The sequence below is a fragment of the Pogona vitticeps genome, chromosome 6 (genome assembly GCF_051106095.1).
Source record: "Pogona vitticeps strain Pit_001003342236 chromosome 6, PviZW2.1, whole genome shotgun sequence".
Classification (NCBI taxonomy): Eukaryota; Metazoa; Chordata; class Lepidosauria; order Squamata; family Agamidae; genus Pogona; species Pogona vitticeps.
Window position 1 is genome coordinate 29,422,151 of NC_135788.1, and position 14,869 is coordinate 29,437,019.

The following is a 14,869-nucleotide window of genomic DNA, read 5'->3' on the forward strand; positions in this document are numbered from 1 at the left end:
AATAATGTGGGGGACTGAACCCTTGGGGACACCACAGGCCAATGGCCAGGGTGTAGAACAGGATTCCTCCAAAATCACCTTTTGAGTTTTTCCACCCAGGAACGATCAGACCCACACTGTAAGACAGTGCTCCCAAGACCCATCCCGAAAAGGTGCACCCAAAGGATACTGAGAGGTCCTGCAGAACCAGCAGGGACACACTTCCCCTGTCTAGTTCCTAGTAGAGGTCATCCACCAGGGCACCCAAAACCATCTCTATTATGTAACCATGTCTGAAGTGGATTGAATTTGATCTAGCTAATCTCCTTTCTCTCAGAACCTCAAGCTGGATGTTACCACATGCTCCAAACCTTGCCCAAAAACCGAATATTGGAGACTGGCCAATAATTATTCAATACAGTAGGGTTCAAGGAGGGCTTTTTAAACAAAGTCTTACTACTGACTCCTTTAGCCGTATGGGTACCCTTCCCTGCTGAGTGGAGGCATTCACCACTACCCTTACCCAGTCGAGCCAATCCCTTCCAGCTGCCTTTATAAGCCAGGTACAGTGGTGCCCCGCAAGATGATGTTAATTCATTTCATGAAAATCACCATTTTGCGAAAACATCGTCTTGTAAAATGTGGTTCCCCATTGGAATGCATTGAAACCCTTTTAATACATTCCAATGGGGACAAATTGTTGTCATTTTGCAAAAATTGCCCTTAGGAAAACTGTTTTGCGAAGTATGGATCCGCTGTTAAAATCGCTGTCTTGCAAAAATCGGTCCCAAAAACACCCGTTTTGCGAGTCACGGACCTAGCTGTCAAAATCATTGTCTTGCGAAAATCGGTCCCGAAAAAGAAACGTCTTGCGAAGCACGGTCCGAAACATCGTTTAGCGAAAATCGCCCATAGGAAACACTGTTTCGCGAAGCGCTATAGCGATCGCAAAAACTCATCGGCATGCAGATTCGTCATTTTGCGAGGTAATCGTCTAGCGGGGCACCACTGTAATGGCCCAGCACCTATGTGGTGGCTTTCACCTCACCAAAGGTCTGCATCAGTTGAGACATACTGCATCCATTATAACAGCACAAATAGGGGCCCACATTATATTAACAGGACCTGCGTCAACTGCAGCAGAAAATAAATGACCACAGCATCTTATTTTAGAGTAAAAAAAGGAAAGGGGAAGGGAAAGACAGAAATCATTGAAAGGATAGGGGAAATGAGCCCATGACCTTGCAAGCCGCACTGTCTGAAAGAAAGACAGACTTCACCATAAACACACAGAGGATAAATAGGTCCCTGTTTGATTCTGAAATCAGAAATAGGGAAACCAGAATAAAAACTATCAAAATTGTGTGGTTCAAAGAAGAGTTACCAAAGCTTGGTCTAAAGCAGTGGTCAGGGAACAGGGGTAAATTACCCCAAATGGGGTAAAAATGAAAATCCTGGGGGTAATGAGGATGGTTGCAGCAGCATGACCCTCTTCATTACCCCCAGGCATTTTATTTCCGACAATACTTTGTGTAGGCAGGCATTCCGTCGCGGGAGAGTGAACGCTGGCAAGGAGGCTCCCTTCCTGCCCCGCCTCACCTGAGCTCATGGCCGGTGGACCTGCTGGCCCTGCGGTGCCCGCCTCCCTTCACCAAGGATGTGCTTTCCTGGCGGCGTGGCAGCCGCAGGTCCCAGGCCAGCGCAGAGGCGGGGAGGGGGTCGGCCATGGACGGTGAGAGCGGAGGGGCGGTACTGGGAGGGAGTGGGGTAATGTTGGCATATATAAATTTTTTTTGGGGGGGGTAAAAGATAAAAAAGTTCCCTGACCCCTGGTCTAAAGGCAGTAAATAGACTGTAGAGAAGGAGATCTAAGTATCATCAGTGCCTAAACAGGAGATCGTGTGGGAATCCGAGACACATTGTCTTAAATTTTACAAGCAATGACTTATTAAAAAAAGACAGTTTGCTCAAAAAGTCCAAGCGTAATAAGCATGTTTATTTGGAGGCAAGTCCCATTCTGTGGGTCTTCTGCCCCTCTGTGGATATGCTTAAGATTGCAACCTTAGATAATGAACTCTACCCTCCAAACATAACTTGTTTTAAAACTAGACAGCAGTATTCTAAACAAATTCTGTTTTCCAGTAGCCATGCTGAGAGAGGAAAAAGAAAACTGGAGGATTTTTTAAAAAAAAGAATTTTAATTCCTCTTCCCCACATAAATCAGAGACCCTGAAGAGACAAATTCAGCATATTTTTCACAGATAACTCAGCTGGTTTGTTGGTTTAGTCCACTTTTCAGACATATGAAGAAGACACTGTGTCTTAAGGAGATTACACTGAAATAAATTTGTTAGTCTGAAATATCTTAGCCACACGGTACTTTTGTTTACATTTTTTGTTAATAAATTCATGTAAATTCAGGATATATCTTTCTCACATAGAATTAGGTAAATTTGAAACATATAGCATTGACATAATCTGAGCACTAATCCACACTTCTAAATCCACACTTGGTTTGCACTATCCCACAGAATTTTGGATAGCTTTCTCCAACAGTCCTCAATATCAGAAGTGCAGGGCTGAAAACAAAGTAATGATGGTCATGGATAAGATACTGAAACCTGCCACCTATAAATACACGTACTGCATGAGTAAGCCCACTACAGTGGACCTTCGACTTACAGAATTAATCCGTATTGGAACGGTGGCTGCAGGTCGAATAGTCTGTAGGTCAAGGCTCCATTGACCTACAATGCATTGAAAACCAATTAATCCGTAACCGGCCATTTTTGTTCCACTTTGGGGTTTTTTTTTCTGGTCTGTAGGTCGATTCTCTGGCTGCAAGTTGAACCTAAATTTTGTGGGCAGAGAAGTCTGTAACTCGAAAAGTCTATAAGTGGAGCTGTCTGTAAGTCAAGGGTCCACTGGAATGTGTAAAATTAGCCAATCAGTGGCACTTGTCGGACCCTTGGATCATTCATATGATAATGCTGCATAAAAACAAGCCAGTTCGTATATGTATATATATGAAACCTGGTAAAGGTAAAGGTTCCCCTTGACATTTTAAGTCCAGTCGTGTCCGACTCTAGGGGCGGTGGTCATCCCATTTTCAAACCGTAGAGCCAGCGCTTGTCCGAAGACAGTTTCTGTTGTCATGTGGCCGGCGTGACTAGGGAACACAGTTTCACCTTCCCACTGAGGTGGCACCTATTTATCTACTCACATTTGCATGCTTTTGAATTGCTAGGTTGGCAGGAGCTGGGACAAAGTGACGGAAGCTCACTCCATCGCGTGGATTCGATCTTATGACTGCTGGTCTTCTGACCCTGCAGCACAGATGCTTCTGCGGCTTAGCCCACAATGCCACCACGTCCCTGAAACCTGGTAGACACATTGAAAGAAGTGTTGGTGGACTGGTTGTCAGGCTAAACAAATGTAAAGTGATGGGAAGGTAATGCGGCAACCAAGTGAGCTGGCTGCCAAGCACAATGTGTGGTTGACTATTTGCTAAATCATAGGGACTGGTGGGCTTTTGCTGTCTGCCAGACTGAGGGAGCTATGGAACTGGTTCTAGTAGTGTGGCTGTGGGCTGGGAGGTAGATAGGTGGCAAGTGTACCTGACTGCAGATACAACTTTTGAATAACATGGTACAGCATACACAGTAGGCACTGGCACGAATGCTTAAGGAACTGGATGTTTGTGAATCCTTCTACAAACTGGTCTGATGTGTATTTGCAGTATAATGTCAGGGATGGAATGGAATTGGCTTTTACATTTTTCTCTGTGTGTGGTAGTCCAATTCTTGGCTGAAAAAAGCATACAAAAATGCATTTTAAAATGTGTATTGGTGAAATACCTTTTATTATGAAAAAAATATTCAAAAATACAAATTTGCATAGTATCTACATAAACATGTTGTGCCGTTGTGAAAAAAATGCACATTTCTACAACAACAGAACAGATGTATAAAATAATATTTGCAAAATCCACCTCTCTCTGTGCCTCCTATTTTGTTTTTTCTATGCTGATAACATTTTAAACAGGGACACCATGAAGCCGTGCTCAGCAAATACCTTTCCTTTGCAATTTTTGTGGTGTTTCAATTGATGCCTAGATCCTAGCAGATGCCCACACATGCTGGATGTCTAGACAAAAGAATGGGAGGCAAGTCAACCAAGTGCTATATAACCTACAACCAGGGAGAAGGTTAACAATCCAGAAACAATTAACTGTTTCTCAGATTCTGCAGTTAGCAAAGGGGCTTTCCAAAGGTCATAACTCAAAAGATCATTCTTCAATTCTGGGCCATGAAAAAGACGATGTTTAGTCCAGAGGGGACTTACTTTTGGTTCTGTTATCCAAAACTATGGGATGATGTCAGTTAGTCTTCTTCCAGGATGACCACCTGGGAGAACATCTGAATCAGGTTCTCGGCCAACCATGATCTTTATTTATTACGTTATTCACCTGGTTTTCTGCCAGTATACCAAGTATTATGGTGGATATCAGTCACTGGAATTCAAAACAATTTGTTATTAACAGAGTAATCTTATATTCTCATTAAGCTGCAGCTACAGATACACCATCTCTGCACTAGCTGATCAGCTGTATCCAGTCCAGGGGAAAAACACTTTTAAAAAAAGGACTTTATTAAAGTTACAAGCATGACTACAGTGTCCCTGGAAACAGTTCTGCAACTTCCCATTCATAGATCATAACAGTGGTGATACTCGCATGCTGTCCCTAAAGAGGAGACACCTAGTGAATGTCCTGTCTTTAGTGCAAACACCAGCATCACTGGACACACAGCATGCAAAGATTTATCCAGCTTCCCTTCCTTCAACTTCAATTATAAATAGCCATGGATGATCTCTTTCCCCCCCAAAAAACTATTTTTCACCTCACTGAATGAAAAGTGCTTTCAAATCAGTTAGACCCATAAATGGCCACATTTTCCCTGTATTTTTCCTTCTTGGCTAATAGCAGGTTTGTAGGGGAAGGGGATAAGTAAAAAAAGGTGAACTCCATGCTTTTTTGTAACTTAAATATAATTATTAGTCCCAAATAAAGTAGATCCATTGAATCAGTGGGATTTAGAGAAGTGTTCATTTACCCTTCAGCAATGGAGTCAATGGGTCAACTCTACGTAGAACTGAGAATTGAATCTAGCCCTGTGTCTGTAAACCCCGATCAGTTCCCACCCTGTATAGCTGCTTCCTATGACAGAGATTGAGGATGTTTTGTGTCATTTTCAATTTGCCCAGACTTGTTCTTTTGACTAAGATTTCAGTGTTTTCCACAGTTCGTCACCATTCTGCTAAAAATAAATAAATAAATAAAGCAGACCAAAGCTAACATGATTTTACTTACATTTACCTTACATACAGTCTTTCTCTCCCGCCCCCAATCCTTTCTTCATATCCAGGTTCTAGGGCATAAGCCAGAACTCCCAGAGGGTGATGACAATGATGATAAGGCTGCTGATGTTACTAACAGGAGAATTGCTAAACTGTACATGGTAAGTATAGAATCCTCTGCTTTCCGTTGGCTTATTGAAAGCAAAACACAGTTGAGCTATTTCTCTGATCAGCTCCAGCTGAAGTACAGTAGAACTGAGGAATATGTATACGACCAGATAGGTGGGATATAAATACAATAAAAATAAATAAAAAATAAAAAATACAGTATCTGGTATATATTTAGAAGCAGTGCTCCCTCAAGTGGTGAAACTCCATCATAACATTTGTTTTCCCCTGTATTTTCCATTTAGCAGTAAGTTTTCTAATTGGTCATTAGAAAGTAAACACAGGCATCCTTCAAATGTCTGACAGCTGAGGGACATGGCTCTGAAGATGTTCTCTAGGTGCAGTTAAAAGATGGTAATCACAGGCAATACATGTAACTAGGGAAGGAGTCTTTAGATTTCTCTGACTACAGATCCCATAATTCTCCATTATGGGAGTTCTGTTTTACCGACAGGCACCTTACGGACAGACATCTAAGTATGACTCCCGTAAGGGAGAGGCCTCACCTGGAAGACTTTGGGCTTTGCTAGGTCTAGCTTCAACGACATTCCTTGCTTTTTGCTGGGGCCTTTCTTTCTGAAAAGGAAGCTAAGCAGAGCTAGGCCTAGCTAAGCTGCAGAGTCTTCCAGTTGAGGCCTTCCTATCTTTCAGGTAGAACTTCAAGAACAGAGAATTGTGGAATTTGTAGTCCAAGAAATGTAATTAATTAATTTTTATACCGCACCATCTAGTGGCCTTGTCAGTAATCTGGTCTGTTTCCAAAAATTCCATCCCTCAGGATAACCCTTAAAATCTAGTTTCACCCAGAGACGTGGCAAAAGTCTTGAGACAAGACTAGTGAACAAAGCACTGTCCAGCAATTACAGTCCATCACAGATAAGACAATTAGGGACACGTGGAATGCATATGACACTCTTCTGTCTGTTGGCAAGTGTTGACATTAGAGCTGACTTTAATTTACTTTGGTCTTGCCAGAAAGGCATAATAAACTCAGAGACGTCTAGCCACTGATAACAATGGCAGACTGCAAGAGCAGCAGCCTTCCTGTGATCTGCACACTCTTCTAGTTCAAAGGCAGCCTTTCCAACATGCTTTAGCCCAGTGGTGTCCAACCTCGGCCCTCCAGATGTTCTTACACTACAGCTCCCAGAAGCCTTCACCACCACCTCTGTTGGCCAGGATTTCTGGGAGCTGAAGTCCAAGAACATCTGGAAGCCCAAGGTTGGGGACCACTGTTTTAGCCTATGGAACAGAAAGTCAGATGTTCATAGTGGAAGAGGGGGTCTTAGTTACAATAAAGCTGGGTGCTCCAGCCGAGAGAGTAACTGTTAAGAAATGACAACTAGTCCTCATAGTAGTGTGTGGTACTACTCTGTAGAGCTCAGTCCTGGTGGTTCTAGGCAGCTATCACAGTCCTTCCATCACTCTCCCTCATGGCCTTCACCATGTTAAAAAAAGGGTTTCCTGTTTTCAGATCCTTCCCATTTCATTGCATTCTATGACTGCCTTATATTTTCATGATGAACTTCTGTTGCTCCCTCACCTCCCCATTGGTTATATTTTCAGCCTAGCTTGTTTTAAAAAAGGAATTAATGTGGTGTTTACTTGTAAGTAGAATTGTGTAAGTTTCAGTGGCAAATTGCCAAGTCATAAACGAGAGCTGGTTACATTCCAGTCATGTGCCTGTTGCACAACCAGGAACACCACTAGCACCTTGTTAGTTGCGAGCAGTTTGTTTCTGTGACTTTTGCAACTTTTACCTATACATGTGCTGGCCATCCTATGGTCATTATAATTATAATAGAGTAGTGGTGAGTTGATAATAGGTTTAAGCTGGAAGATTTCAGCCTAAAATTAATATGGTGTCATGTGAAAATCTAGTGAAACTAGCCGGGTTTTGTCATATCTTACTTATTACAGTATGAATTCCTCAGTTAAAAGAAAAACTTACATGGGAGATCAGGATTTTGTGTTTTCCTGCATTCTTAGGTATCAGATGCAAGTGGCTCAATGAAGGTGTCCCTTGTTGCTGAGGAAAATCCTTTTACAAGGGCAATGCTTTTGTCAGAGGAGTGTTTTATACTGGATCATGGTGTTGCAAGAAAGATATTTGTATGGAAAGGTATGTGGCCAATCTCTTTGTTAATATTATCCCTAGTAAACATTACTAGCACACTTCAATCTGCAGGCATGCTTGCTTCCCAGAGTCTGGCATTATGTTCATAGTCCTTTTTGCTCCAGTTGTGGGAAGAATGACTGTGCACCAGAACAGAACAGGAGCAGATAATGAGACATAGCAGTTGGAATCCTGTTCCTTAGTCTATTAAGTTGCAACTAGAGTAGGCCCATTGAGTCAATCGCTCTTATAAAGGAGTTGGCTCATCAAATCCCCACTGATGATATTTGAAAGGGTAACATTAATGAGAATGTCAGTACAGTAGTTGAAAACATGCCCTTTTGTAGAAGAACTATGTTAGTTACCTGTACAGTTGGTTGTACGAAAGTATTTGTGGTGTAATAGCAAGAAACCATAGTTCAGAATTTACCTAACTACCACAAAATCAGGACCTGCCTAAAACATTTTCCTGCCTCAAGAAAATATCTCAGTATTTTTGATGGCATTGCATTGGATTTGATATGCACTAGAGATGAGGGTAGTCATATACAAATACGGTGCAGATATCCCTGGGGCCAGACAGACCACTCCAATCTCTCCGTTGCTTGCGATGGATTAGCCACTCTGACTTGGCAGAGAGGCTCGTCATCCTGCCTTCTGCCAGGACTGGCTAATCTATCATGAACAATGGAGCAATAGGAAGGCTCTGTGGAGCTCACAGCAGCAGCAAAATCGTGAGTGGACAGTCTGGCCCCAGGGGGCCGGAGTCCCGTTATCTGCACCTGTGGGGGATATTCATATTTGTATACAAATACAAATACCCTCATCTCTAATTTGCACCTATTGAGTTGTATTTTTCTTTACTAGTGCTACCAAGCACATTGTAGCTTGAGTTGTTGATATAAAGAAATCAGCTCTGTGGAAAAGTGAAAAGTATTGTAGAGTTTGGCTTGTAACCCTGAGAGGTGTGTGTGTGTGCAGAGGTTAAATCTGGGCTTTCCAGCTATCCTGGGGCATTCTTTTCTCTGTGTGTAAGTGTTTCCACCCGAGGCTACAAGTTTTATGAATAACTTACTGAGATGAAGTTGGATACTTGGCGGAACGCCTACTCCCACCTAGATCTACTTGGATCACCCACACGAGCCAGGAGGTGAGGCTGAGGAGCCTAACGCTGCGGGAGGCCCGGAAGGAAAGGACACGAAACGGGGCCTTCTCGGCGGTGGCTCCTCGCCTCTGGAATAACCTTCCTCTGGCGATTTGTACGGCCCCTACGCTGGCCACTTTCAAGAGTCAATTAAAAACATGGTTATATGTTCAGGCCTTCCCTCCTGTCAATATTCTTTTCCCCTTTCCTTATTGTTCTATTATTGTATGTGTTTTAATTGATTGTAATATTTGTACAGTGGTGCCCCGCATAGTGAGGTTAATCCGTTCCGAATTAACCTTCGCTATGGGGAAACATTGCTAAACGGAACAGAAAAGCCCAAATGGGCCCCAGACTCACCGTTCTGCGATGTTTCCCCATGTTCTGGTGGCCATTTTGGGTGTTCCGGCAGCCATTTTGGGTGTTCTGGTGGCCATTTTGGAACCGCTGAACAGCTGTTTCCCCATCGCAATGCAATAAAACATCGGTATGTGATCGCATTAGCGATCGCAAAATCCGCATCGCCATGCGGATTCATCATTAAACAGTGCGCTCGTTATGCGAGGCACCACTGTATGTTCCATGACAAATACTTTTATTGGAAGCCGCCCAGAGTGGTCGCCCAGACCAGATGGGCGGGATACAAATAAAATAAAATAAAATAAAATAAAAAAGAATCTACATGTTTGAATGGTGATGCAATAAAAATCAGTAAGGAAAGAAAACCCAATATAACCGTAGCGATTTAAAAAAAATGATTAAAAAATAAATTCATATGTCTGAAGCAAAACTTGTTCCCAGTTAAAATCAACAAAAGCAAGTATTTTAGTCAGTGCAATTTTCCAAATTATTCCAGGAGGCCTTTACATTGTAATATTTAGAATTTGTCTGAGCTGTGTCCAGGAATATCAAACAGAGCCCTGAGCCCAGAAGGGTATAGTGGTGTTTCTCCTTTTTTTCTATCCTTTACTATTATATTTTAACAAGGTAAAGATGCTAATCCAGCTGAGAGGAAAGCAGCCATGAAATCAGCTGAAGAATTCATTCAGCAAATGAACTATCCTGCCAATACTCAGGTATGCCTGTGAAAGAAACAACCATATTTTCATCCAACTACAGATATGATGACTAAGTATAGCTCCTGTAAGGCTACCTTGACTCTAGTTCCTATTGGGGAGCATAGTTTCATGAACTAGGGCATAACAAAGATGACATATGCTATTTATAGACCAGCGAGACCCTAACTTAATTAAGCCAAATATGCCTATTGTGCTCCAAACCTGAATGCTGGAAAGATGTGGGTGGGAAAGATGATGTTTCTGTAGTTAGATTAAGTTAGCAAAAAAGTGGGGGGGGGGGGAGATGTGGCCTCATTAAACTCCAAAAAGTTATAAAGGGAAGCAAAATGAATTGTAGGCAGAACTCAGATTTGGGCTGGCATGGTGCAAGTGACAGTCAGTAACAACTGAAAAAAGACAGTTTGCCTGAAAACCAGCAATTAGCTGATTACAGTTGCTGTAGCCTTTAGGGGAAACTAAGCACTCTATCACTTCACTCAATTTGTATACTACTGGTTGGACAGTGTCATCGAAGCTACCAACATATATTTGACCCAACTCCAGGAGGCAGTGGAAGACAGGAGGACCTGGCATGCTCTGGTCTATGGGGTCATGAAGAGTCGGACATGACTTAATGACTAAACAACAACAACAACAACAACTGATTGATGAAACAGGGAAGAAGTAAAAGTGAGAAGTTGGACCTGTATTTTTCCAGGTCTAGTACGTAGATCAGTTGGCAATCAGCCTCTACTTCCTCATAGATTAATTAGCAAAGAATGTGAGACTCTAGGAAGGAAGTTAAGGGTTCTCGGCTTTCTAACTCTTTCCCTCTTTGTCCCATTTGGTTTCAGATTCAGGTTCTTCCAGAAGGAGGTGAAACGCCAATGTTCAAGCAATTCTTTAGAGACTGGAAGGACAAAGATCAAGCTGATGGCTTTGGGAAAGTGTATGTCACAGAGAGAGTGGCAAGAATTGAGCAGATTGAATTTGATGCTACCAAGTTACACGAGTCTCCACAAATGGCAGCCAGGCACAACATGGTAGATGATGGTTCTGGGAAAGTTGAGGTATTAATATGTATTGTTTCACTTTCCTTGCTATTTAGCTTCTTGACCTCATTTTAGTCATTGATATGCCTTACAATAGTAGATTTGCAAAACTGGGCTTCTATCCTCTCCACCTCAACACAAATGTTTGAAGCTCATGTTTCTCTGAAATTATCCTAGATTATGTTTGTGAAGGCCACGTTACATGCTACACTTAAATGGTTAGCATGAGAAGTGAGTGTTTATTTGTCTCATCCTTGCACATGGGGATGAGGAACTCATTGGCTAGAAATTTCCTGGAACACTCAGCTTACTTCTTGCATTAGCAAGAATCGTGTTTTGTGCAAAATATGCTCTTCTTGCATGCAAACAGATAATTTTTATGCATCATTGTCCTTTTCTTATGCAAAAACACGTAGGTTACAGGAATTGAGGGAATTGCCCTGAACTAAGATTATTGCTATAGTGGTGCCTCAATTTACGCACACCTATACCTACGAAATTTTCGAGTTGTGAAAACCTCTGGCCGCAAAATTTTGTTTCGACTTGCGGCCGGAGCTTCGACCTAAGAACAGAAAAAGGCAGGGGAAAAGGGTGGGAAATTCAAACCATTGGTGGTGAAGAAGCTGCTTCTTTGTAGCTCTTTCGCCCCAACGGTTAGAGCAGAGTCATGACTGAATTATATGGACTCTGACTGCTGGACTGATTTATAAGGACTCTGATCTGTTTTATGCCTATTGGAATTGCCGTGTTTGACCACTGGACTGAAACAAGGACAAAGCTGTATGTGTATGTATATATCCTGCAACTTACTTGATTCAATACAATTATTTCTGCTATCAATACTGTTTCCTTGCCTGGTACTTCATAAATCTGGGAAACTCTACTTATTAGTGTCACCTGGCACACCTGGTATACTGCAACTCTGTCACATATCTCACATTCCTCACAGAACAGAGATTGACAAGGTGGGCTCTAATCAAGGGGTGCTAAACCTTTGAAAATCCAGATGTTTTGGACTAGAACTCCCAGAATTCCCATCCTGTATTGCCAGTCTGAGAGAAATGTAGTCCAAAATATCTAGAGCGCCAAAGGTTCATTAGTCTCTTAGAGTTCACGTTAAATAAATTAGTCTTTAGGGTGCTTGCAAAATCTTTTCTTGACTCATTGGTCTTGTTGAAGCACAACATTTAGAGAAGATGAAGGAATGGGAATGAACAATTTGCTGTGTTTCAACGTAACCACTATCCCAGATTACACTGATTTATAGGTCAATTTGCCAGATTAACATATTTCACTGTGACCTTTATTTCCATTGAAGTTTATGCCACAGTAGTAGTCCAGTCCTGTGCTTTTCTACTCATTGTCAGTTTCATTACAGCTTACTCCAGTGTAAGTGGGCATAGTTGCAGCCTAAATTGTTTTCTTCCTGAAATTATCACATGATTCCTTCTTGCTTTTGCTGAAACAAGTTAACACAGCTATCTCTCTGGAATATATCACCATGTTGAAGGCTGTTTTGAGAATCCAAAATGTGTATTTTCATTTTGCCTCCATTCTTTAGATCTGGCGTGTTGAAAGCAATGGCAGAATCCCTATAGAACCTGAGACTTATGGGCAATTTTATGGTGGTGATTGCTACATCATACTCTACACCTATCCCAAAGGTCAGATAATCTACACATGGTATGTATGGTTGAAATTCTTTTTTGCTTCACTCTACTGTTCCTACAGTCTTGAGGCAATGGGAGAAACCCTCTGCCTGTAGCAGTCCTTTTGAGTCAAACTGTGTGTAATATCTAAATCTACAATAGGGAAGACCAGATTGTGTTCTGGAAGGGGAACGACTTGGATTTGGAATTTTCCTCCTCAACCTCAAATTATAAGATGTAATTCATTTTTGCACTCAAACGTGGAACTGTGAAGAAAATTATATGGGGAGATCTTGAATAAGACTGTTGACATAACCAAGGATATCTTCATTTTTTTCTTTATATAGTATTACTGCTACCTGACCTTGTCCTATAAATTTAATTAACAGTTTGAGGCCAGAATATTTTAAAAAAGCACCTTCTCCCATATGAACCTGCCCACTATCTACTTTTCTCAGTTGAAACCCTGTTGGTTGTCCCTCCTCCTTAAGAGACGAGGTTGGTGATTATAGATTAGGCATCCTTCAGTCTCGACAGACTGTGGTAATGTGCTCTGAATAGAGGACTTGGAACAGTGTCTTGTGTGGCTGAGAAGGCCAATTCGAGAGTGACAATTCCTTCCACACTGAAGACAAATACAATCTGTCCCCTGCCCAGCTCCCTGATTTTGCTGGTTTCGGGACTGCCTCTTTGCCTCGGCCTGCTGGACAAGTGTCTCTTCAAATTGGGAGAGGCCATACTGCACCGCCTGCCTCCAGGCTTGATTATATAAAACAGATTAACTGGGCAACATTACCTTCCTTGTGAAACTCTTTCCCTGGATCGATTAGGCTAGCTGCTTACTTGTCCTTTAGCCATTCTCAAAGGAGGGCCCTGTCACATTTGAAGGAGGAAACAGTTCTTCACACACTATCTTCTAAATTCATTATGCAATTTATACAATCCTTATTCAGCAAATATTTCTTTTATATCATGCTTATGGTTGTGGCCAAAAAAAAAAAAAAGGTTGAGTATGGCTGTTTTAGAAAATTGGTTAAGAGTCAATTGTTCAACAGAGCCTTCTTACATTTAATACTGCCATCTGATTATTTTTAAAGCAAACCCTGATTTTATTTATTGAATAATGATATTGCATTTGTATATTTGTATTTTACTTTTAAAATTTTCTCAATTTTATATCACTCCAGTTATTCATTGAACAAGGATATAGGGTTTTTTTTTAAATTAAAAAAGGACTAAAATTGCGGAAACAAAAAGTCGCTTACTGGAGTGGCTACTAATTAATCATTTTTAAAAAACTTTTGCAGTTCTGAAGGAAGAACAAGTCATACAGCCTCTCCCAGCTGATCCCTTCTTCTGAATTTCCATTTTCATAACCCATGGAGGCAGGAGCTCCACTTTATGAAAAGCTGATAGAGATGCATTTTGATAGAGATGAAAGCTGATAGAGATGCAAAACGATAGAGATGCATTTTGAGATGCATTTTCAGCTTTACCTGTGTCTTCTCCATCCACAGGCAAGGTGCTCATGCAACAAAAGATGAACTGACAACGTCAGCATTCTTGACTGTCCAGCTTGATCGGTCTCTTCAGGGACATGCTGTCCAGGTTAGTGCCTTGAGATGAGCAGAAAAATATTGATGGCACAAGCAAAATACCCTTCTAGAAAACTAAAGTGGCAATTATTATTTTGGTTGAGTCTGAATTCAAAATTTACAGCAATTTTTGTTGGATTTCCTACATGTTTTATTGCGATGTAAATCAGGGTAACATCTCATATGTGTTAGTCATTGACATTTTTCCCACATATGCTTATTATTATTGACCTATCTGGTATAATAAATGTTTATAGCTTTCAACTTCAGGTAAAACTCCCCCTTCTCACTCAGAATGTATACAGTTTAGTAGAGAAAACGGGAAAAAAGGGTATGTGGAAACAGAGGCTCTTCCTTAAATGTAAATAGAGGGCTTTTCGTGTTTGTTTTCTGGAACAGTTCAGAAATCATTGGCAAGGGTTTTGGGGACGACCCAAGAAAAACCTAGATCCTTGTGAAACAGAGAATCTATGAAGGTGTTAGAAGGTGTTAGAAGAGCCTTGGGCTTTCACCACCAGCCATGCTTGCCGGGGTTTCTGGGAGTTGTAGTCCAAGCACACCTGGGTTACCCAAGGTTGGAAGCCACTGTGTTAGGGAATCCTGGTTTGTCACCCAGAGTACTTAGCCCTGACCTTACTGTCATCCCTTTCCACATGCAGTGACTGATCAAGACCCCTGGAATATCTGGGTTCTTCCTCATGTGGAGAATCTCCCCATGAGGAGACACATCCTCCATACTCATTGGTGAAT

At 41.6% G+C, this 14,869-nt stretch overlaps 1 protein-coding gene across 1 annotated transcript in view; it reads left to right on the top strand.

The window, feature by feature from the left end:
• Positions 1–14,869, top strand: part of SCIN (scinderin) — a 71,609-nt gene that overhangs the window by 42,009 nt on the left and 14,731 nt on the right. Inside the window, exons 5-10 of the mRNA XM_073003246.2 lie at positions 5,406–5,498; positions 7,495–7,627; positions 9,753–9,841; positions 10,678–10,893; positions 12,437–12,558; positions 14,042–14,132. Of these exons, the coding sequence (XP_072859347.2) occupies positions 5,406–5,498; positions 7,495–7,627; positions 9,753–9,841; positions 10,678–10,893; positions 12,437–12,558; positions 14,042–14,132 (744 nt within the window). The remainder of the gene's footprint in view (positions 1–5,405; positions 5,499–7,494; positions 7,628–9,752; positions 9,842–10,677; positions 10,894–12,436; positions 12,559–14,041; positions 14,133–14,869) is intronic.